General features: G+C 50.9%; 1 protein-coding gene across 2 annotated transcripts in view; it reads left to right on the forward strand.

Annotated features, from left to right (window-relative positions):
* Positions 1-19,040, forward strand: part of DHX16 (DEAH-box helicase 16) — a 33,423-nt gene extending 14,383 nt beyond the window's left edge. For both annotated transcript variants that reach the window (XM_088481467.1, XM_088481468.1), the window contains exons 18-22: positions 721-883; positions 1,569-1,730; positions 2,333-2,506; positions 3,198-3,357; positions 18,931-19,040. In XM_088481467.1, coding sequence (XP_088337593.1) covers positions 721-883; positions 1,569-1,730; positions 2,333-2,506; positions 3,198-3,326 — 628 coding nt within the window. In that variant the 3' untranslated portion in view covers positions 3,327-3,357; positions 18,931-19,040. The remainder of the gene's footprint in view (positions 1-720; positions 884-1,568; positions 1,731-2,332; positions 2,507-3,197; positions 3,358-18,930) is intronic.
* The last annotated feature ends 5,465 nt before the right edge of the window (positions 19,041-24,505 follow it).

Here is a 24,505-nt window from a genome sequence, read left to right on the forward strand (position 1 = left end):
GCTGTTGGCGCTCCCTGTCCGGCCTCCCCAGCTGTTGGCGCTCCCTGTCCGGCCTCCCCAGCTGTTGGCGCTCCCTGTCCGGCCTCCCCAGCTGTTGGCGCTCCCTGTCCGGCTTCCCCAGCTGTTGGCGCTCCCTGCTTGGCCCCCCCAGCTGTTGGCGTTGGCTGCCTTGCCTCTCCAGTTATTGGCGCTCTTTGCCTTGCCTCTACAGTTATTGGTGCTCCTTCCTTTTCATCCCCAGCTTCTTGCGTTCCCTGCCTGGTCTCCCCAGCTATAGCTCTCTCTTCTTGGCCTGGCCTCTCCAGCTACTGGTGCTCGGTTTTTGGCCTGGCCTCTCCAGCTACTGATACTCCCTCCTTGGCTCGGCCCCCAAGCTGCTGGCGCTCCCTTCTTGACCTGGCATCCCAAATACTGGTGCTCCCTCCTTGGCCTGGCCCCCAGCTACTGGTACTCCCTCCTTGGCCTGGCCTCTCCAGCTACTCATTTTCCCTCCTTGGCCTAGCCCCCAGCTATTGGTGCTCCCTCCTTGGCCTGGCCCCCAGCGACTGACTTTTCTTGACCAGCTTCCTTGATCTTTTCTGTAGACTCTATTCTAACTGACCGTCATAGCTTCCGCCATTTCCTGTCTGCCTTCTAGTTTTATTTATTCACCTATCACTTGTGTGGTTTCCCGTCTTCTCCATCTGGCATGTGGTGCTTATTTCTTCTCTTCCTTCCCAGATATGGCTGCTCAGAGCAGATCGTCACCATTGCCGCCATGTTGTCTGTAAACAATGCAATCTTCTATCGGCCAAAAGACAAGCTGGTTCATGCGGATACAGCTCGTGCCAACTTCACCGTGCCTGGTGGGGACCACATGGTGCTTCTCAATGTATACACACAAGTACGTACGGAAGGAAGGATATGTACTGTTGCCCTGTGCATGCAAATCAAAACCCTTGAATGGTAAAATACAGTTATTTGCTGCTTGAAGTTGAGTAGCACCAAGAGAGGAAAGTGTTAGAGCAGAACAACCACACTTTGTAACGCACTGTGTCCAGTTCTGCAAGGCAGTAAGAAAGAACAGGTAGGATTGGATTTCCTGTTAGAAATTACTTGTAGGAACAGAGTAGGCTTCAAATTCAGATGTTTGGGAAGTAAAGGGTCACGTAAATCCAGTGTTACGGCCATTGGTTCAGTGTTGGCCTACAGCAGCATATTGTTAATGTGAGCTAGGAGCCCTGAAAGCTCCCTTGGTGTACACAGACACGAGCAATGTCAAATGTAAGATAAATATTGCAAACAAACTATAGGGTAGTTGTAAGTGAGTAATATTCTGTGGACATCAAGAAAGGGGCATTGCATGTTCAGCTCTCGTAGGAAAATAATCAACTATCACCGATGCCCTTACACTGTTCTGAAATCTGGTTTAGGCAGTTGACTGTTCATGCCTTGGAATAAGTAATTTTGATAAAATGTAAATTATATAATGTATTGTGGTGGTGGTGGTCACGTCCTGCCCTGTAATTGTATCTCTGTTGTATTTCTCACGCCTAACTTTCTTCCATAATGTTCGTTCCTGTCTTCAGTGGGTGGAAACGGGTCACTCTCTCCAGTGGTGCTACGAGAATTTTATTCAGGCTCGCTCCCTGCGCCGTGCCCGTGATGTCCGGGAGCAGCTTGAAGGTCTCATGGAACGGATAGAAATTGAGTTGACATCGTGTGAAGGGGACAGTGTGCCACTGCGCAAGGTACGGCCAACTGTAATCGGTCTATCAACCCCGTACGGGCAGCTGTAGTTTTCTGCTTTGGAGCAAGTTTAAATGCGCTTCCTCTTTATTTATAAGCAAGGTCCAACTTCTATTGTAATATTATTTCGAAAACGGAGCTGACATTATTTTTCACAATAGAAACACTTTATCCTAGTGTCTTGGGTCTGTAGGTAAAGTCCGCTAAGCACTGCCGGCTGGGCATTTGTTTGGAACAGTTACCACCTATGGATTGGTCCGCAGCCTTCAGTTAGGGCTACTTTCCCTTTTAATTACTATGATACATTTTATATTTACCCTGGTTAATTAAAAACAGAGACGATACAGGCTTTGGTGCTGATTGCAGTTAGTAAATACTATGTATAAGTCCGTAATTAAAGGGACGTTTTGGTAATCGTGGTATCGATTACCATAATGTTGATGCCATGACCTGGTGCACCCATGGTTGTCTGGTTGGGGCAGAATTTTTTTTTCGTATTTTGTTGACTGGATACGGGAACCTGTGTAAAGGTAATTTCTGGAGTTAAGTATTTCTTTATCCTCACCCGCCACTTATTCTTCCTTATCGCCCTCCATTATGCCAGGCAATCACAGCCGGGTATTTCTACCACACAGCCAAGCTCAGCCGCAGCGGGTACAAGACCGTGAAGCAGCAGCAATTGGTATACATCCACCCAAACAGCAGTCTACACGAGGAGCAGCCCCGCTGGGTTATATACCATGAGCTTGTCTTCACCACCAAGGAGTATATGAGACAGGTAAGGTCTTGACAGTGTCCGCACTTATGGATGATGTCTATATGTCGCCTCCTGTCCTTTTGCCACTTGCTTAACCTCCTTTAGGCCTCCTATTCTGTATTGTCGTAGATCATAGGTCACTAAAAGGAGAGGAAGGAGAAACCTGACCTTGCTCCTTTGTTTGTGACCAGGCTTTTGGAATTGTAATTTAAAACTAGGAGCAAGGTGTCGCCCCCGTTTCCTGGGAGCGGTGAGGCCAGGCTCTACGTCGTGGGACGCAGATTTTCTGGCCTTGCAAGCGGCCATCGCGACGATCCGAAGCAGCATCTGTGGACGCTGCACTCTGATCATAGATGCATGCAGAAGGTGTCTGTTTCCTACAGACATCTCCTGGTTCATTAGCTTTTAAGTTGGGCGGTATTGCACAGCCCGCTCCCTTGTGGGTTGTGTAATCCCCCTACCACATCGTAATCGGGCTCAATCTCGCCTGAACCCACCCTCTGCTCCATCGAAATTTTCTCCACTACACCTCCCAACTGCTGTCATCTATAGCACCCTTAGCTACCAGGTCTAGATATCTCATCCACTTTCCATCCTTGACTTTCCCATTTCCTCTCCTTAAACCTCACTACTCTGTACCATCTGTCTGCTGTTCAGATAAGTGGCACCTTCGGCTTATGTAACAGTATTAGATCTATGGTCATACCTGCAGATCATCGAGATTGACAGCTCATGGCTCCTAGAGGTGGCCCCACATTACTACAAGTCCCGAGAGCTGGAGGACCCTAATAGCAGAAAGATGCCCAAACTGCCCGGGAAGAGCAAAGATGAACTTGGCTAAACAAGAGCCATGCTTCAACTACTGGACTCAGGTATGTACTAATATCATCCTTCTTTCAGTATTTTTATTTTGAAGCTCGAATACAAAAATTAAAATAAAAATCACATTTTCTACTTCAGGGTCCATAGGGTATCCACAGGATACCTTGGGGTATAGGTGTGACGTCAGTCGCAGGGCACCAAAGAGTTAAGCTTTCAGCCTCCCAGGATGCACTAGGTCCCCCTCCTATACCCCGCCCCCGGGCCAAGGCACCTCAGTTTAGTTTGGTGCCCGGCCGGCGTCGGGTGCACCTGTCGGAGTGGGGGCTAGAAGAGCCCCTGAAGCTTTCTTCAGTGCAGCTGTGGCTGCACATCTGGATGTACAGCATGGACAGTCAGTCCTGACGTCCATGCTGTCTTCCCTACACCCCCGCCGGTACCAGAACGCCGGTACCGATCCGGGGATGCTGGTGAGCATCTGGGGTCACAGCTAGCGGTGACCCCAGATGTTCCGGACCATGGCCGGATCCAAGGGGGACAAAGGTAAGCAGCGGGGTCCCGCGGTGGGTCCCCGCTGGTCACATGGTCCTAAGTCCCCAGGCAGGGGGCTCCCTGGGGACTGGCTGCAGCGTGGAGCCAGGTACTGAACCTGCGCTTTCCACTACCCCCTGGGACAGCGGACCGGAGCAGAGCGGTAGCGCTGCGGCGTCCCAGGGGTTAAATGCATGCCAGGGGAGCGCGCCTTCCCTGTCTCACAGCCGGCGCCTCCCCCGCTGCACACAGCCCCCTCTGCACTGTGCTGACTGGTCCTGTGTCAGCGCTCCTCCCCCAGGCCAGCTTCTCTCTGCTCCTCGGCAGCCATCTTCTCTGCAACGCATGGTGAACACTGCTGGAAGTCTGGAAGGAAGCATCGTGGTCTGGGTCCCCCCGCATACCTCTCCTCCGCTGTGGCTCAGGTCTGTGTATGCAGCGCTGTGTCCTACCAGGCCCTGTGTCTGTGTAGTTGAGTGATCAGCGCTGTTAGTGCAGGAATTGTTATTTCTCTGCATTGTATGTGACTGTGCTAGCGCTGCCTGTAACTTTTCTTCTCTAAACTGTCAGCTTTATAACTGTCCCTGTTTTTTCTGCTAAAGCCCTTGCGGTGCGGTGCTGCAGGGTGGTCTCCAGCCTATTTAATACTTAATTGGTGAGAGAGGTCACATACATGGTGCCATCATGTCTTAAAGTGATTTTCCCCTCCGGCTACAGTGTACCACGTGCAAAGTACCGTTAGCGGAGGGGGAGGGTAGCGTGGAGGGCCGTTGCCGGCAGTGTTTGTCCATGGCGCGGCCTATTACGGTTACAGCACCGGTACAGGAGCCGCCCTGGGCTTGTTTCGCTCAGGCGTTAACAGCTTTAGTGGGCCAGTTAGCTCCGCAGCCCGCGTTTACTCCGATGGGTGTGTCCCAGCAGTCTGTGGTGTCGTCACCCATGCAGGGGTTCCCACGACAATTGGTGGTACCCCACAGTCTCCCTATTTCCCCGCTCCCGGGTTCTCAGGAGCCAGCGTGGGTTAACTCCCTGACGAGTTCTGTACAGCACTTGTCGGATGTGTTGCAAGGGGAGTCTGTGATGCGGCCTCATAAAAGGCCGGTGGCGTCTCTGTCCGCTCCTTATGAGGATGACGAGGGGACGTCTGATGATGGGGAGATTCTGGATCCTTACGATCAGGAACCTCTCCATACTAAGGACGCTGATGCTAAGTCCAAAGTATATATTCCTGGACTTATTCGGGCGGTCCGCACAGCCTTGGTGATTGAGGACGAAGTTCCCCCAGCGGCTAAATCTAAGTATGCCTTTTTCAAAGATGTGAAGGGCGATGCCACAGTCTTTCCTCTTTCGGGTCAGTTGGTGGACCATTTAGAGGAGGCGTGGAAACAACCTGGCAAAAGATACCAGCCGCAGAGACGCCTGGCGGTGGCTTATCCGTTCGCGGATAATTATTTTGCTAAGTGGGAATCCCCTTCACAGGTGGATTCTCACGTGACCCGTCTTGTCCGTAGTGCCACATTGCCGATGCCATCCATGTCCTCCCTTAAGGATGCTACGGACCGCAAGGTAGAAATCTGCCTGAAGTCCGCTTATTCCCTTGCAGGGGGGGCAGCACGGCCGGCTATGGCCATTTGCTGGGTTGCCAGAGCGATGGAGCGCTGGGCGGATTCATTAGAGGCTTCTTTTGAATCCGACTGTCCGGCCGAACAGGCGGAGTTGATTGGCAATCTCCGTGATTCGGCCACCTACATCAACGAGGCGGCTCTAGACATTAGTACTCTGGTGTCTAGAATTTCTTCAGCAGCGGTAGCTGCTCGTCGCACCTTGTGGCTGCGATCCTGGAAGGCGGACGCAGATTCCAAGAAAGGTCTGGAAGCGTTGCCGTTTACCGGAGAAGTTCTCTTCGGTCCGGATCTGGATAAGATTGTGGCCACGCTGGCGGCAGCCAAATCTGCTTGTCTCCCGTCGGCCGCTGCTCCTTCTGGTTCTGGACCATCGTCCTTTCGGTCATCTAGGGCCCAGGGCAGGCCCAAACCACAGTCGTTTCCTCGACAGGCTGGCCCTAAGAAATCGGTCAAGCCCCGGAAACAGGCATGGAGTACCAGACGTCCGGCCCCCAAGCCAGATGACAAGCCTGCGGCCTGACGGTCCGGGTCTCCCCTTGGGGGATCCCAGGGTGGGAGGCCGCCTGCTGCAGTTCTCCCGGTGTTGGTCGTTCACTACGACAGACACTTGGGTTCTGGAGGTGGTCTCCCACGGGTACGCCCTCACCTTCCGGCACAGACCCCCGGCTCGATTCTTCACCACGGGTCTACCATCAGACTGGAACAAGGCTACGGAGCTGCGGAAGGTATTGCACACTATGCTCCAGGCTGGAGTTATAGTGCCTGTTCCATTCTCCCAGAGGGGCCAGGGTTTCTATTCAAATCTATTTTTGGTACAGAAACCCAATGGGTCATATCGTCCGATTCTCAACCTCAAAGCACTCAACAAGTCTTTGCGGGTCCCGAAGTTTCGGATGGAGACCCTACGGTCCATCATTCTGGCGCTGGAACCTGGGGACTACATGGTGTCATTGGACATACAGGACGCTTACCTGCATGTCCCTATTCTTTTGCGCCATCAAGAGTTCCTTCGGTTTGCAATCCGCAGCGACCACTTCCAGTTTCGGGCGTTACCTTTTGGCCTGGCGACAGCACCACGTGTTTTCACCAAGGTGATGGCGGTCATGGCGGCTTCTCTGCGGCTGCAAGGAGTCCGCATGTTGCCGTACTTGGACGACCTGTTATTGGTGGCAGGATCTCCAGAGCTCCTGTTACACCACTTGGACCTGACCATTGCACTGCTGCAACGGCACGGCTGGCTAATCAACTGGCAGAAGTCCACTCTAATCCCGTCTCGGAGGATTCTGCATCTTGGAGCCTTATTGGACTCGGGACAGCAAAGGATCTTCGTGACGGAGGACAAGATCTCTGCTTTACAGTCAAGGGTGCGCAGTTGCACAGCCGCCGGGTGTCCTTACACTCGGCGATGAGGTTACTGGGCTCCATGGTGTCGGTGTTCGACATGGTGGAATACGCCCAGTTTCACTCCAGACCTCTGCAGCACCTGATCCTGTCCAAGTGGAACGGGCTGCCTCAGTCTCTGAAGTTCCAGACGATTGTGCTCACCCCGGAGGTTCGCTTGTCCCTTGCGTGGTGGTTAAAGATGACCCACCTCAACAAGGGACGTCCGTTCTGGGTTCCAAATTGGGTCCTGTTGACAACGGACGCCAGTCTTCGGGGCTGGGGAGCAGTTTCGGGTCCACACTTGTTCCAGGGCAGGTGGACGCCGACAGAAGCGGAGCTTCCAATAAATATCTTGGAACTCCGTGCGGTCTTCAATGCTCTCCTGCAGGCACAGCGGTTTCTCCAGGGTCACCCGGTGCAGGTCCAGTCGGACAATGCTACCACCGTGGCCTACATAAACAGGCAAGGAGGAACTCGCAGTCGGGCGGCTCTCGTAGAGGTCTCTCGGATCCTGGTTTGGGCGGTGCGCAATCTTCCGGCCATATCAGCGGTCTTCATCCCGGGAGTGCTAAATTGGGAGGCGGACTTTCTAAGTCGCCAGGACGTTCATCCAGGGGAATGGTCCCTGCACCCGGACGTTTTTCAACTACTGGTGGACAGGTGGGGTCTTCCAGAAATCGACCTCATGGCGTCCCGGCTCAACAACAAGTTGCCGGTGTACGGGTCTCGTACAAGAGACGAAGGGGCGTCTCTGGTGGATGCTCTGTCCGTCCGGTGGACGTTCAGGTTCGCATACCTGTTCCCTCCGGTCTCCCTTCTTCCACGGGTAATCCGGAAATTCAAACAGGAAGGAGGGACGCTCCTGTTGATAGCTCCCGCGTGGCCCAGACGGCACTGGTTCTCAGACCTTCAGGGTCTGTCCGTGGACAGTCCTCTGCGGTTGCCGCTACGACCGGACCTTCTGTCTCAGGGTCCTTGTCTTCACCCAGACCTGACTCGGCTGTCTTTGACGGCGTGGCTGTTGAGACGGCCATGCTGAGGTCCCGGGGGTTTTCCAGCTCTGTGGTGCGTACCATGTTACGAGCTCGGAAACCGTCTTCCGCGAGGATATACCATCGCGTGTGGCATACGTTCTTCCAGTGGTGTCGACCGAGAGGTTATGCACCGCGGGAGTTTCGTCTGTCTCGGATTCTCGCCTTCCTGCAAGCGGGGCTAGATCATGGGCTTCGCCTTGCTTCTTTGAAGGTACAGGTTTCGGCCCTATCTGTCTGGTTTCACCGTAGGATTGCTACAATCCCGGATGTGCGCACCTTTATGCAAGGTGTTCTCCGTATTCAGCCGCCCTTTGTTCCACCTGTGGCGCCTTGGGATTTGGCTGTGGTCCTGAGGGCTCTCCAAGGACCGCCGTTTGAACCACTGGGCTCAGTGGATATTAAATGGCTAACAGCTAAGACTGTTTTCCTTCTGGCCATTGCTTCGGCCAGACGTGTTTCTGAGTTAGGGGCTCTTTCTTGTAGACCCCCTTTCTTGGTTTTTCATGGGAACAGGGCAGTGCTCCGCACTCGGCCCGAGTTTCTTCCCAAAGTTGTTTCCCAGTTTCATGTTAACGAGGAAATAGTTGTTCCGGCCTTTAACTCACCGGGTCTTTCCGTGGGTGAGGCCTCTTTGGATGTTGTGCGGGCCTTAAGGACTTATGTTGACCGCACTTCTTCGTTTAGGAAGTCGGACGCTTTGTTTGTCCTCTATGGCTTCTGTAAAAAGGGTTGGCCTGCTTCAAAGCAAACTTTGGCAGCCTGGATCCGTATGGCTATTTCTGAAGCTTATCTTCATGAAGGCCTACCGGTCCCTCCTTCTCTGAAGGCTCATTCCACTAGGTCTGTGGGTCCTTCGTGGGCAGCTCGACGTGGTGCCTCGGCAGTTCAGATCTGCAGGGCTGCTACGTGGTCTTCTGTCCATACCTTCGTGAGGTATTACAGGTTTGACACCTTCGCCTCTCAGGATGCTTCCTTCGGGCGGCGGATTCTCCTTTCTGCACAGGAGCGTCCCCACCCTTAAAGGATACTGCTTTGGGACATCCCCAAGGTATCCTGTGGATACCCTATGGACCCTGAAGTAGAAAATATGAGATATGGTAAGAACTTACCCTTGTTATCTCTATTTCTACGAAGTCCATAGGGTTCCACAGGACTCCCGCCCTGTCGCACCTGTGCTGCAGATGGGCTTTGCTCTGGTCACCGGTTTTCCGTCTCCCTCTGGTGAGAATGTGATTCTTGTATGTGTCCAGATCTTTGTTCTCTCTCTTCCTTCTCCTCCTCCGGCCTATGGCTTGGTAACTAACTGAGGTGCCTTGGCCCGGGGGCGGGGTATAGGAGGGGGACCTAGTGCATCCTGGGAGGCTGAAAGCTTAACTCTTTGGTGCCCTGCAACTGACGTCACACCTATACCCCAAGGTATCCTGTGGAACCCTATGGACTTCGTAGAAATAGAGATAACAAGGGTAAGTTCTTACCATATCTCATATTTTTACCTATGAGCGGTATCCAATTAGCCCAGAACATTGTTCGGGCGCTAATTGATCCCTGCGATCGGCGAAAAACGGGGATTTTTCGCAGATTATCCCCGAATTTCACCAATATTTTTTTCACCCTATCCTATTATTTCAATTGAAATAATAGGATAGTTTTCCCAAAAAACACATAGGAGCCGCGATAAGCTCGCTAACCTGTGTTTTCGCCTTTTTTGGGGGGTGAAAAAACGGCATTTATCGTGGATTATTTTTCGGGAGACATCCGGTCCCGAAATAAGAACCCCGATAAGTGCCGGCGTCGGGCCAAATTCGGGGCTAATTGGATAGCCCTGGACGAGGTCATTAGCCACAGTAATTTACCGCGGCTAATTGGATACCCCCTATTTCTTAAATATGCCGTTTATCATGACTGGGATGTCCACACCAATATTAAGAGTATAGAGTTTTGAATCAAGGCTGAGTTTGCAGGTGGTAAACGCTACCCACCAGTGTACTGCAGAAAGGGACGTGACTGCCAATTCATGGAGTAACCTGACCTTAAAATCCCAATATGGTTATGTCTAGTTTAGGGCCATTCCAGGTCACGTGCGGCACATAAATGAAACTTCTACTTGATAAATCAGCTCAACACTTTGTATTAAGGGCCTGATTCAGACCAGCTCGCAAGCGGGTCGATGGTGGGGCACTGCGCGTGCGGAAGCCCCGGAGCGAGTGAGAAATTCACTCGCTCCGGGGCTCGCTACAAACGGGGCGGCTGTTGATGTTGATCGACAGCTCACCCCGTTTTGTAAGCGGGGGGGGTGGGTGGCTGACCAAACGGAGGCGTTCCTGAAGGTCCGTTTGAGGGCGGCCCTACTGACATCACTAGTGATGTCAGTAGTGAGCTTCCTGCTCTATTACAGCATGAAACTCACTGGCGCTTGCGGGAACGAGACCCTACCACAAGGTTCTCGTCGCAAGCCCGATGGTCGCGACCGTCACCTGGCCACTCGCAAAAGCTGTGGGTGGTCACCCACAGCTATGCGATCGGCCAGGAGGCCGCTTTTTTTTTTAAAAAGCGGCCGCCCTGATTCAGAGCAAGCGCTCGTTTTTTGCGGGCGGCTCTGAATCAGGCCCTAAGAGTCTATGAGAAAGAGCTATAATTTAACTTGTCAGCCTACGTTGAAAACTCAAAAAATGTACAGCTACGGATATTTTTTTTTATAACAGTGTCCCGTATGGGACATTTCATGGAATGGCCCATTAATTATTTCACTTGTCACTTACAAAGCAAATTGTCCTCTGGCCAACCCTGGTGGGTCACTCCCAGTACCCTGGCTGAGACGTGCATACTTACTCTGCATAGTGCAAACTGTAATTGCAGATCATACAGGAAGACTGTGTGGCAATCCTTGCACTGCTGAGCTGGCACAGGATATTCTGTGTTAAACGCTGCAGCTTTGTAACACCACTGCACACGCCATGATACTGCCGAAAGAGCACTGACAGTCTAGTTATGATCTCCTCCTGGATCCTTAATTCATTTTAACAACAAGATCAAGGAAGGCACACAACTCCTTTCAGTGTGTCTTTTGAGAAAAGTGAAGCCGCATTTTTAGAATATAATACTCCTAAGGGAGTTTCATCGGAATTGGGGCCTGATCCAGAGATGAACGCAAAGGCCATCACCACTGCGTCTTTGTCTGCAAATGTCTCAGCCGCAGGGATTCGTATAGAGACGTAAGTGTAGCACAAAGAAGGATCCCTGTTCCGTTCAAGCACTGCTGAAGCAAGAGCTTTGGTAATCCACCGCTTACGTACAATGACGCAACTATTAGACCCACATCGGTCGATTGTCAGACTTCTGAGCCAACCACTATGGCCATTCAGAATGGCCGATGGAACTAAGACACAGGAGCCTTAACAGCTGCGTACGGGATTGCAGACGCAAGCTGCGACTCACCTGTGTTTGAGTCGCCACCCCCACTACCGCCCACAAACGGTTCCTGAGTGTCAATCACTGTGAAGAAATCCTCTCAGCGTCCGCCGTTGCGAGACTTATCTCAGCACATGTGCAATGCGATTCTGACGCACGCGCAGTAGACAAAGAATCTGCATTGCGTCCGTCTCTGAATCAGGTCCTCACACTATGAACCTCATTGAGAGCCGCTCGCAAAATGCAAGCGCTCTCTCTGAATGAGGGCGGCCGCACCTAAAAAATGATCCGGCCTCCTGGTACTCGCTAGGCTGTGGGTTACCACCCACAGCTTTAATGAGCGATCAGGATGATGGTCGCGATGGCCAAGACCATCGGGGCTTGCAACGAGACCCTTGTGGTAGGCCCAGAGAGCTTTCAGCTCTAATAGAGCCGGAAGCTCTCCCACTGACATCACTGGTGATGTCAGTGGGGCAGCCCACAAACGGTAGGCATTCGCTTGGGAACGCCTCTGTTTGTGAAGCCACCTCCCCGCCACGCCTACAAAACGGGTCGAGCTGTTGATCATCATCGACAGCCGCCCCTTTTGTAGTGAACCCCGGAGCAAGAGAATTTCTCTCTCGCTCCGGGGCTTGCGCACGCACAGCCAAACATCGACCCGCTTGCGAGCGGGTCTGAATGAGGTCCTATGTCCGAGGTCTAATTTTGTTGGTGAAGTGCAATGTAATGGCCAACGTTAGTGAGTCATGAGAGCAACAATACTCAAAGGCTGCTCAACCCAGTATATAAGTTGATACAGTATAAAAATACTAGAGATGAGCGGGTCTGGTTTCCTGGAAACCGAACCCACCCGAACTTACCTGTTCCGAGTAGATCCGGGTCCCAGCTCGGTTCTTCTTGCCCGCTCCAGATCCAAAAACGGGGCAAAACACCATCTTTCCAGTGTCAGATCTCCCGTGCTTTGGATCCGGAGTGCAGACTGTCTGATCCAACCAACGGCCGCTACCATGGTAACAGGCCACTGGTTGGCTGAGAATGGTTGTTTCTCAGCCAATCAACGCTTCACCATAGCCTTCAATGGGCCCCACACTTTTTTTCCCACAATTTTTAACCCTTTATTCACTTTTCTACTTCAGGGTCCATAGGGTATCCACAGGATACCTTGGGGTATAGGCGATGGCGGCAGACATCCAGGCACCACAGAGTTAAATTTTCAGCCTCCCAGGATGCACTGGGGTCCCTCTCCTATACCCCGCCCCCGAGCCTCAGGCCACTCAGTTTTCGTAGGTGCCTGGCCGGACCAGTCGCACCGTACAGAGGGGGGTCTTTTTAAGGCCCCTGAATATTTCTTTGCAGCTGTGGCTGCACAACTAGAGTGCTCCAGCATAGGACAGTCAGTATTGACGTCCATGCTGTCACTCCTACACCCCGCCGGTACCAGAACGCCGGTACCGATCCGGGGATGCTGGTAGGTAGCTGGGGTCACAGCTAGCGGTGATCCCCAGCTACCTGGACTGTGGCCGGATGCACGGGGAACAAGGTAAGCGGCGGGGTCCCACGGTGGGCACCCGCTGGTAACACAGTCCTGTTTGGTCCCCAGGCAGGGGGCTCCCTGGGGACCAGCTGCGCGTGGGGCCAGGTACTGATCCTGCGCCTTACACTAGACCACCAGGGACAGCGGGCCGTAGCATGTGCGGTACAGCGCGGCGTCCCAGGGGTTGATAGCACGCCAGGGGAGAACGCCTTCCCTGTCTCACAGCCGGCGTCTCCCCCGCTGCACAGTGCCATTCCACAGCGGTCTGAGCGGGCTGTGTCAGCGCTCCTCCCCCGGGCCCTGCTTTCTCTCTGCTCCTCGGTGGCCATTTTCTCACTACATGTGCTGGGGATGGCAAACGCTGCTGGAAGCTGATACAGATGCCATTGCGGTCCGGGTCCCCCGCATACCTCTCCTTCAATAAGGTCAGTGTATGCAGCACTGTTTCCTACCAGGCTCTGGTCTGTGTAGTTGATTGCAGTGCCTGTAATGCAGGATGTTATCTGTGCATTGTATGTGACTTAAATGCTAGCGCTGTTTGCCTGTACTTTCATTTGTGACTGTCAGCCTTTTCCTATCCCTGTTCTTCTGCTACAGCCCTTGCGGTGCGGTGTCGCAGGGTGTTTATTACCTCACAGTAAACGTGGTTTTTCTGTGTGGGAGGTCACATACGCTCCGTTCACACTCCTCATGTCGGACAGTGAACGAGGATATCCTCTTCCAGCTATAATGTACTGATATCATGTGCAGTTAGCGGAAGGATATGTAGACGCTGAGGGTTTATGGAGGGCATGTTGTATTATATATCACGCCCCATTTCTGTCACAGTGCCTGCACAAAAAAGGGGACCGCCCTCGGCTGGCTAAGATGCTTACAGCCTTTGTGGGCAACGCCCCCTGCATTTCCCCAAGGGGTTATCGCAGCCTGTGGTGGTCTCATCACATGCAGGGGTCCCTGGACAGATGATGGTACCCCAGTGTATCCTGTTTTTCGCCCCCCCAGGTCTCGCAGGAGCCTGTGTGGGTGAATTTATTGTCCAAATGGTATAGCTCCTGATGGACGTTTTACAGGTGGAGTCACCATTTCGGCCTTCTAAACGGTCTTTCGGGTCTCAGACGGGTAAAGACATGACATCTGATGACGGTGACATTATTGACTTTTTCGGACACGAGCCCCTTAGTGCAAAGGAGGCGTAGTCTGGGTCTAAAGTCTATATACCTAGCCTTCTACGGGCAGTCCGTGCGGCTTTGGTTATTACATATCCCCCGTGGCTAAATCCAAATATGCCTTCTTTAAGGATAAGGGTGTTGCCACTGTAATTCCTCTATCTGATCATTTTAGAGGAGGCATGGAAAATCCGGGTAAGCGGGTCCAGCCTCAAAAACGGTTGACCTTTTGCATACCCCTTGTGCGGATAATTACATTTCCGAATAGGAGTTACCTTTACGGGTAGATTCTCCTGTTACACGCCTAGTGAGGAGTGCTACGTTGCCCATGCCCTCCAGGTCCTCTTTGAAGGAGGTTCCAGATTGCAAGGTGCAAATATATCTAAAATCCAATATTCCCTTGCTGGAGGGGCTTCCAGGCCGGCTATGGCCGTGTGCTGGGGGGCCAGAGCCATGGAACACTGAGTAGGTAACTGGATCTCTGCACACTGACTCTCCAGCAGAGCAGGTGGATAGTGGCAAATTCTCAGAGACTTTGCCACGTTCATAGTGAGACGGTCTTACATATAGCCTACTCCTTTCCAGAATCTCCTCGGCAGCAGTAGCGGCTTGCCGCTCCCTGTGGTTGCACTCTTGGAAAGCGGACGCAGATTCCATTTGGAATGCTTTGCCTTTTACGCAAGTCCTGTTTGGCCCTCGTCTGGACGCAATTGTGGCCCTGCAGGCTGCAGCTACGTCTGCGTGTCTGTCATCGGCTACAGTCCCATCAGGGTCTGGGACTTTGTCTTTTCGGCCCTGTGAGGCCAGGGTAAGTCTAAAATACAGCTTTCCAAGACAGTCAGTAGCCAGGAAATCTGCTCAGCCATAAGAACAGGCTTGGCGTACAAGACGTCCTACTCCCAAGTTGGACTATAAGCCTTCAGCCTCACGGGACGGGCCTCCTCTCGGGAGCCCCCAGAGTCGGAGGCCGGCTTCTCCAGTTCGCCCAGTGCTGGTGTCTGACCACCACGGACACTGGGGTAAGAGAAGTATTTGCTTGAAGGTATGTCTTTTCCTCCCGGTAAAAGCCTCCCAGAAGGTTTTTCGTTACAGGTCTTCTGTCAATTCAGAACTAGGCCCTGTAATTTTTGTAATTCCACGGAAATACCGTGCAGGTACAGTCTGACAACGCCATCATGATGGCTTATGTAAACCACCTAGGAGGTTCCCGAAGTCAGGCGACACTAACAGTGGTGTCCCGAATTCTGGCTTGGGTGGAAGGCTATATCCCTGCCGTCATCGGCAGTGTTCATTCAGGAATCCTCAGTTGGAAAGCAGGCTTTCTCAGCCGTCAAGACGCGCATTCAGGGAAATGTCCTCTTTATCAGGAGGTGTTCAATCTTCTGGTGAACAAGTGGAGCCTTTCAGAGATGAGACTCTTTTGATAGACGTAGGCAGGTCCAGTGGACCTTCCAAGTTGTGTACCTCGTCCCTCCGTTATCCCTTCTTCCTCCAGTAATAGCAAGAAGGAGGCACGCTCCTGCTGATAGCTCCAGCGTAGGCCAGATGGCACTATTACTCAAATCTTCGGAGCCTCTCAGTTAACACTCCGAAGCTGTTGCCTCTACGCCCGGACCTGTTGTCTCAGAATCCTGGCTGATCCCCAGACCTGGGTTGTCTGTGGTGGAGACTGCCCTCTTAAGGTCTAGGAGTTTTTCCAGCTCTATAGTTAACAGGGGCTCTGTCCATGCTAAGAGCTCGGAAGTTTTTATCTGCAAGAATTTACCATTAGGTATGGTATACTTTCTTTCAGGTGTCGCCCTAGAGGCTAGGCTCCTCAGGTATTCCGGATATCCAGAGGTTGGCTTTCCTACAGGTGGGCTTAGATAACGGTCTTCGCCTTGCTTACCTGAAGGTGCAGGTTTCTGCCCTGTTAGTATGGTTTCAGTGTAGGATTGCTACTCTTCCTGATGTCCGCACCTTTGTGCAGGGTGTACGTTATATTCAGCATCCCTTTGTTCCACCTGTGGCTCCTTGGGATTTGGCTGTGGTCCTTAGGGCTCTCTGAGGACCGCCATTTGATCCACTGGGCTCAGTGGATTTCAAATGGCTTACGGCTGGGACTGTATTCCCTCTGGCTCTTAATTTGGCCAGTAGGATCTCAGAATGGGAGGCTCTGTCATGTAGACCTCCCTTTTTCTCATCTTTCCTAGGAACAGGGCAGTGCTTGCCTTTACTTCCCCAGTCCTGTCTGCTGGTGAGGCCTATTTGGCTGTGGTACAGGCGCTAAGAATTTAAGTTGACCGTACCAGTCCATTTAGGAAATCAGACTCTCGGTTTGGTCCTTTCTGATTTCCATAAAAAGGGTTGGCCTGCCACTACGCTAACTTTGGCAGGATGGATTCACAGGTCTTCCTGTTCCATCCTCTATTAAAGCTCTTCCACTAGGTCTGTGGGTCCTTCGTGGGCAGCTCGACATGGCGCCTCAGCGGTGATTGGCAGCCACGTGGTCATCTGTCCATATTTTTGTAAGGTATTATGCTTTTGATACCTTCGCCTCTCAGGATGCTTCCTTTCGGCGGCGGATTCTCCTTACAGCACAGGAGCGTCCCCACCCTTAAAGGATACTGCTTTGGGACATCCCCAAGGTATCCTGTGGATACCCTATGGACCCTGAAGTAGAAAATATGAGATATGGTAAGAACTTACCCTTGTTATCTCTATTTCTACGAAGTCCATAGGGTTCCACAGGACTCCCGCCCTGTCGCACCTGTACTGCAGATGGGCTTTGATCTGGTCACCGGTTTCTCTGTCTCCTTCTGGTGAGAATGTGATTCTTGTGTGTTCCAGACTGTCTTCTCTCTCTTTTTTGCTCCTGCCCCGGCCTATGGCTTGTTACGAAACTGAGTGGCCTGAGGCTCGGGGGCGGGGTATAGGAGAGGGACCCCAGTGCATCCTGGGAGGCTGAAAATTTAACTCTGTGGTGCCTGGATGTCTGCCGCCATCGCCTATACCCCAAGGTATCCTGTGGAACCCTATGGACTTCGTAGAAATAGAGATAACAAGGGTAAGTTCTTACCATATCTCATATTTTACACACACACACAAGCACTGCACGGATCACACTTGTCTGTGCATTCTTCTGCAAACACGCTGTGAGGTGGTCAAAATGTACTGGAAGTGAATGTTTTTGCGGTTAATAATACTGTAGGAACAAAAACAGGAAAAATTCTGTGATTTTAGCAGTTTATTTTATTTATTTTTTTAAAATCATAAACAGATCCAAAACCCGTGAGGGCGGTTTTGGCAAAACCAAAACAGAACGTTAATACAGATCCAAAACACAGCGGTCAGCACCCATCTCTAAAAAAATACATGTTGTAACTTTTACAAATACGTCAGAAAATGTCCCCAGAACAGAACTTAAGGTGTTACCTACCACACTAAGGCCGGGTGCACATCAGTACGATGCCGAAACGACACAATGGTCGTTTCAATTTCCATTCATCCCAGAACACACGGTATTGAACGTACACACTGTGCAATCCTTCAAGCGATAGAACGATTTAATGTGTCGTTTGATCGTATAACCATCTTTAAAAGGTGACCTCTTCAGAGACCAAAATCGGAACGACATATCGCCTGGTTGGCCGTACACACGACTTATGGCCAACCAGAAGATATTTTATACGATGCACAGGAGCGCGCAATTGAGCGTATACAATGTGCGATCCACACACAGCATATCGTGCTGATATCGCTCTGGTGTGTACCCGGCCTAAGAGCTATTGTTCTCTAATCAGCCTTTTTTTAAAAAAGGTTTCCTGTAGTGCCCATCAATAGGCTTACTGATAGAAATGGTATTAGTACTTCTTTATAATATATATACTTTATTATATTTGCATGGTGTCTCTCTTCCAGTAGGACTCTGAGCACTTTTACCTATGGCAGAGTGTCAGGCAGCCAGCTTGGGCAAGCTCTGTTGTTATTCCATTGTGTTGGGTTATTTCTGGCATTCCTATGGAGATCCCTTTGCAGCTTACAGTATATGATCTAGAACTTCAAAAAAACAAAAACACCCTGGGCCTGATTCAGACCCGGACGCTAAACCGCGATGGTCGCCTGTCTGCGAATGCATCGCAGTGCACGAGTCACTCACTGTGATCGGGAATCGTGCGCTCGTAGCACAAAGACTGAGCGCTACTTTGAGTGACAGACCACGCCGTTTGTGGGTGGTAACGGGAATGTGCTTGTGAACGGGGGGAGTGGTGCTGCGAATGCAGGTGTGGTTGGGCGTCAAAACGGAGTTTTATGGGTGTGCATAATTAGCATGGAAGCATCATTGTACATGTCACTTTGTTGGATTTCAGCCTGCAGTACTTGCGGCGGGGTAGGGTCTACCTCAAGCACTGCGTGCAGTTCCAATGGCTCTCGATGTTACCGATTAATCAAACACTTCCTGGAGATGACGTGTGTTAAGAACGGAAAGTGGGCGTCTTTATACACCACCGTACGCTCACTGCCGTCGCTCTATAATACATAGAGGGCGTCCTTACGTCACACATTGCGTTCGCGGAATTTGCATACCCTGCCCCATTTGGCAGCGGGCGATCGCGGCTTAGCGTCCGGCTCTGAATCAGGCCCTCTGCTCCAACATAATGTAGACCCAAGTAGTTATTCCTCCTGCGTTACCCCAGTCTTTTTCTACATGAGGATGTGCCAGGAAGCTGCCTTAGCCACTAGTCAGGTCCTGGAGCGGATTAGTAAATGCCCAGTGCTATCCACCATTCAGTGCACGCGAAGCAATCTGTCCAATAGACATCCAGCACTCTGATTGGCAAGTGCCTGGTGCCGAAGCTTGAAGCAATGGCCATGTAGATGTATTGTAGTAAAATGCTGGTTCCTCCCTTTATGGAGTAGTTATTATGTTGCTGTGTCTGATAATATTGTTGTTTCTATGTTCCAGGAAGAAGGGCTGAAGCACGCAGGGAGGGACCTCTTCATGCTGCAGCCTGTCTATGTATTATATAACACATCTGTACAGCTTTTGTATATAAATATTACCAATGACATTAAGTGTGTTTGCTGCCTTGTTTTTGTACTGCTGAGATCCTTAGAATACACGTGACGTTACATATCTGTAAATAACCTATATAAACAGTGTTACCTAAGGACTAACACTCCCCCCTACTGTAAATGATGAGTTACCTCAGACTTCTGAGACCTGTACTGAAGTATATATGGTCAAAGAACACAGGGAATTCTAATATCGGTATAATTTTTAGGAAAAGGGGGTAGATTTTCTGAGGCACAGGTGGTCCAAGCTGTGACTCAGGGCCTGATTCAGACCCGCTCGCAAGCGGGTCGATGGTGCCCTAGTGCGCATGCGCACGACGGAGGGAGCTCCATTGTGCGCATGCGCGAGACCCGGGGAGCGACGGGGAAGCCGTTGCTCCAGGTCTCGCACCAAAGGGGGCGTGCTGTCGATGTTGATTGACAGCGCGCCCCCTTTAGTGGGCGTGCCGGGGGCGTGGCTGCCAGACGGAGGCGTTCCAATGGGAACGCCTACCATCTGGGTCCGGCCCCACTGACATCACTAGTGATGTCAGTGGGAGTGATTTTGGCTCTGATAGAGCCAAAATCACTCCAGGGCTTGCGGCAGCGAGACCCTACCGCATGGTCTCGTCGCAAGCCCGATGGTCTGGACCATCGCGACCATCATCATGGACACTCGCATAAGCTGTGGGTGGTAACCCACAGCTATGCGAGCGTCCAAGAGGCCGCTCCAAGTTTAGGCAGGAGGGCCCTGATTCTGGTCAGAGCGTCCGGCTCTGAATCAGGCCCTCAGCCCGATAGTTTTAAAGCAAAAATAGAAATAAACGCCAAACAAGCCAGGCTTAGCATTGATTCCTATTGGAGTTTTAAAAGGTCAAAGGTGGCTTTGAAACCCTGTTGGTTAGTGTCTCTACTCCAAGGTACATTTATATGTATATTTAGCTCCTTTATAAGGATGGACATCGATATCTTAGAAATATCAATATTTAGATTGTAACCCTGGCCCGATTTGACTAAAATGCCTCCCCTCCCCGCACACACACATTCAGAATGAATGGGAACATGCTAATGTGACAGAGGAGAGGCCTCTCTTTTACATTTATTTGGTGGGAACCTTTTCGTATCCAATGCCTGCTCCCACTTGCACTATACATTTCTGTTGGTCATTTGTGATCACCAAAGAAACTCATAAGAATAAATGTTAGGGGAACATTTGTAATCCTGATCCTCATGTCCATTAAGTCAACCTATGTAAACAGGGAACCATTCCTCTTTACCAACTGCTTGTCCCACTTAAATTTAGTAAATAAATGAAAACAGAAAGTTCTACTGTTGGAAACTATTGTGCATTCCAGGCTTGTGTTAAGGGGGTTAATTACACTCCTATTTCATGTGGTATGTGAAGTGATAATGTATTCGGCAGCCTTTAAAATGCACCCATCTCGGAAACTGTCTGTGTGCATTGTTGGACTCCTAGCTCCCCCTACAGGAAGCCAGCGCACATAATTGGGGCACAGTTCTTATCGTGACACCAGTATCTTCTCACAAAGCTATGGCCACCCCTTATTTCAACAATTTCCGCTATTCCACAACTTCAGTGAAACAGCAGCATTCTGTCCTTGGGTTGTAAATAAACCAGAGATTATAAAATTACCGATATTGAGACTGGGATTTACATGCCTCCTTGGAGGGGTGTAAGCGACATGGCTTGTGATGTTCAGCTTATTACAGAGTACGCATATGCCTGCTTCTACACACTGGTAGAGATTTATCAAACCTTCTAAAGTGGACATAGCAACCAATTAGATACTAGCTATCATTCATATAGTTCTAGTCTATATAATTCGCTAAAGTCTATCCCGTCTCTGACATGAACAGTGAGACCAAGGCGCTCGTTCTTTCTCCAACAGCTCCCACTGCAGTGAGCGATGGGACAGAGCTGGACACAAGGACCACTCTACTCTGGGAATGGTATATACAGCGTGTGGACCGAGGTGACCCACCTTAGGCTAGGTTCCTTCCCTAGTACATTCTATAAAATGCTAGCTCGTCTTATTGATTGCTATGGGTTATACCTTCACTTGTCCTCTTTAGAGAGCTTGATATATCTCCCCTTGAATCTGGAAAGCCACAATAAGTTGTTCCCTCTGCTCTTTCCTGTGCCTGCCCTATCATCTGTCTTTCTAAGATGCCCCCGGTGCTCAGGGCGAGCAGTCTCTCCACAAACATTCCTGGAAAATTGTGTGCACATTCTCAAAGTCACTGCTTGGCCTGCAGTCTCCTGCAGGCCACACACAGCGATATTTCACCCGATCTGGCTGATTCCGACACATTGAAACGACAGATCGTGTAAAATATGACCAAATCCTGAGTAAAGCGTGAGTCCCCACTCACGATCACGATGCGCGTCCCCGCTGGTCGCACATCGCATCTTCAGATCTGCCATGCAGTAGGGCAGATCTGACAATCTAGGATACGATGAACTGTGAAAGTCTGGATGCAGGAGAGATCGTTTGAAGATTGGACACCAAATTGTGTGCAGAGCTGCCGGGGAGAGTTTCAAGGGAAATCGTACACATCAGCTGATCGTGTGCAGATCTCCATGTGTGTGGCCAGCTTAAGATATAGCAAGTTGCCCATGCAACCAATCAGCTTTGAGGTTTCATTTATAAAGTACATCCTATAAAAAGACAGGTAGAAGATGTTTGGCTACCATGGGTAATTTCTCCACTCTTTTCACTGCTTCATACATCTACCCCTGTGAACCTGGACAAACCATGGTGCAAATAAGGAGAGTTATGGTAAAACTTACCCTCGTTAACTCTTTCTTCGAAGTCCACAGGGAGATACTGGGGTGTAGGTGGGACTTGGAAAATCGGACGCAAACATCAAAGCTTTTCAATCCCAGGATGCTCCGGTCCTTCCCCCTATACCCCTCCCACAGCATGAGGGCAACTCAGTTTTATTAAGAAGCCCAAGGCAGGAGCAGGATAGAGGAGATGGAAGACTGGTACACTGAAGAATCACACTCACACAGAGAAGGAAACAAATGACCAAGAGAAGAAACCCATAGAAGCCAGGTGTGTCAGGGTGGGTGCCCTGTCGACCCTATGGACTTCGAAGGAAGAGAATTAATATGGGTAAGTTTTACCATAATTCTCCTTTTATTCTTCAGGGTCCATGGGGAGAAAATGGGGTTGTCCCAAAGCAGTTGTTCAAGGACGGGGACGCTCCTGAGCTGAGAGGAGAACCCTGCGCCTGAAGAAAGTATCCTGAGAGGCAAATGTATCAAAGGCATAGAACCTAAGAAAGGTGTGGACAGAAGACCACGTAGCTGTCTTGCATAGTTGTTCAGCAGAGGTGCCATGCTGGGCTGCCCACGAGGGACCCACAGAGCGAGTAGAATGAGCAGATACTGTAGCTGGCACAGGAAGGCTAATCTGCGCGTAAGCCTGTGAGATAGACTGTGGCCAGATGTATTTGCATGACTGTTTGTTAGCTGGCCATCCCTTCTTATGGAATCCAAATAAGATGAAGAGGGAGTCTGATTTACTGATGGAACTAGTGCAGTCCACGTAGATCTTTAGTGCACGGACCACATCCAAAGAGGCATCACCTGCCGAGAGGTCTGGTGATTGAAAAACCGGAACCACAATTTCCTCATCAATGTGGAAATGAGAAACCACTTTGGGAAGAAAGCCCGACGTGTTCTAAGAACTGCCCTGTCCTGATAAAAGATTAAAAAGGGGGAGCGACATGAAAGCGCCCCTAAATCCGATACCCTACGGGCAGAAGAAAGTCTTCACAGTGATCCACTTGGCATCCACTGATTCCAAGGGTTCAAATTTAGGTTCCTGAAGTGCGTGGAGAACCACTGACAAATCCCACGGAGCCACAGGAGGGACACAGGGAGGTTATATAGGTAGAACACCCTGCAGGAGGTGTGAACATCCGGTAGAGGAACAATTGTGCGCTGGAACCAGATGGGCAGAGCAGAGAAATGCACTTTCAGAGATGCTAGGCGGAGTCCAAGATCCAAACCAGCCTGAAGAAAGGCAAGTATTCTAGAAACCTTAAAAACTTGAGGGTCAAAGTTTCTAGGGGCACATCCCTGGAAATATATATGCCATACCTTGTGATAAATCCTGGAAGAGGCTGGTTTACAAGCTCTGATCATGGTCTGGACCACAGAGCTAGAAAATCCCTTAGACCTTAGGAGGGATGTCTCAAGGGCCAGTTCCAGATGTAGACAGGGACCCTGAGACAACAGGTCTGGTCGAAGAGGAAGTTGGAGAGACTAAAGATCGGAGTATCAATGGTGTCTGGGCCAAGTTGGAGCTACCAACAGGACTGTACCGCCCCTTCCTGTTTGAATTGCCGAAAAACTCGAGGAAGAAGGGATATTGGAGGGAAAAGGTGCGCCAACTGGAAGGTCCACCTCACAGATAATCCACGAAGGCCGCGTTGGGGTCCCTTGTCCTGGCTCCATACACTGGAAGTTTGTGGTTGTGTCTTGAGGCCATGAGATCCACATCTGGTAGAGCCCATTTTTCCACCGGAAGCTGAAAGACTTCTGGATGTAGAGACCACTCTCCTGCATGCACGTCGTGACGGCTGAGGAAATCTGCTTCCCAATTGAGAATTCCTGGGATGAACACTGCGGAGATGGTGTTCGTTCCATGAGAGAATGCGGGACACTTCTGCCATTGCTGCTCCTTTCTAGTGCCTCCTTGGTGATTGAGGTAGGCCACTGCCGTGGCGTTGTCGGACTGTACTTCTACTGGCCTGCCCTGAAGAATATTCTGAGCCAGAGTGAGAGCTCTGTAGATGGCTCGGAGTTCTAGGACGTTGATTGGTAAGACCGCCTCTGCTGGAGTCCAGCGGCCCTGGAAGGAGTGGTGGCCGGTCACCGTGCCCCACCCGTGGACGCTTGAGTCCATGGTTAGGAGCATCCAGTCCGGGATACAAAAGGGGCGTCCCTTCTTCAAGTGGGACATCTCAAGCCACCAGGCTATAGGGACAGGCGAACTTCCGGGGAGAGGCTCATCATCTGGGATCTGAGAAGATGAGGCAGCCAGTTGCACCTGGAGAGGATCAGGTGTTGTAGGGGCCTGGAGTGAAACTGAGCAAACTCCACCATGTCGAAGGTGGACACCATGGAACCCAGTGTCTACATTGCAGAGTGAATTGACACTCAGTGACTGTGTAGTCTGCGCACCCGGTGCTGTAATACCGAGATTTTTTCTGTCGTTAGGAAGATTCTCTGAATCTGAGAGACCAGGAGTGCTCCCAGATGTACCATTCTTTGAGAAGGTGTCAAGGAAGACTTTTACAAGTTGACCAGCCAACCGTGTGTTTGAACAAAGACAATGGTTATCTGTAGATGGCGGTGAAGAATTTCTGGGGCGCTGGCCAACAGAAAGAGATTGTCTAAATATGGGAGCAGTCTGATCCCTTGACTATGAAAATGGCCACCATAACTGCCA

Source organism: Taudactylus pleione, unplaced genomic scaffold (genome assembly GCF_031769625.1).
Source record: "Taudactylus pleione unplaced genomic scaffold, aTauple2 ptg000274l, whole genome shotgun sequence".
Taxonomy (NCBI): domain Eukaryota; kingdom Metazoa; phylum Chordata; class Amphibia; order Anura; family Myobatrachidae; genus Taudactylus; species Taudactylus pleione.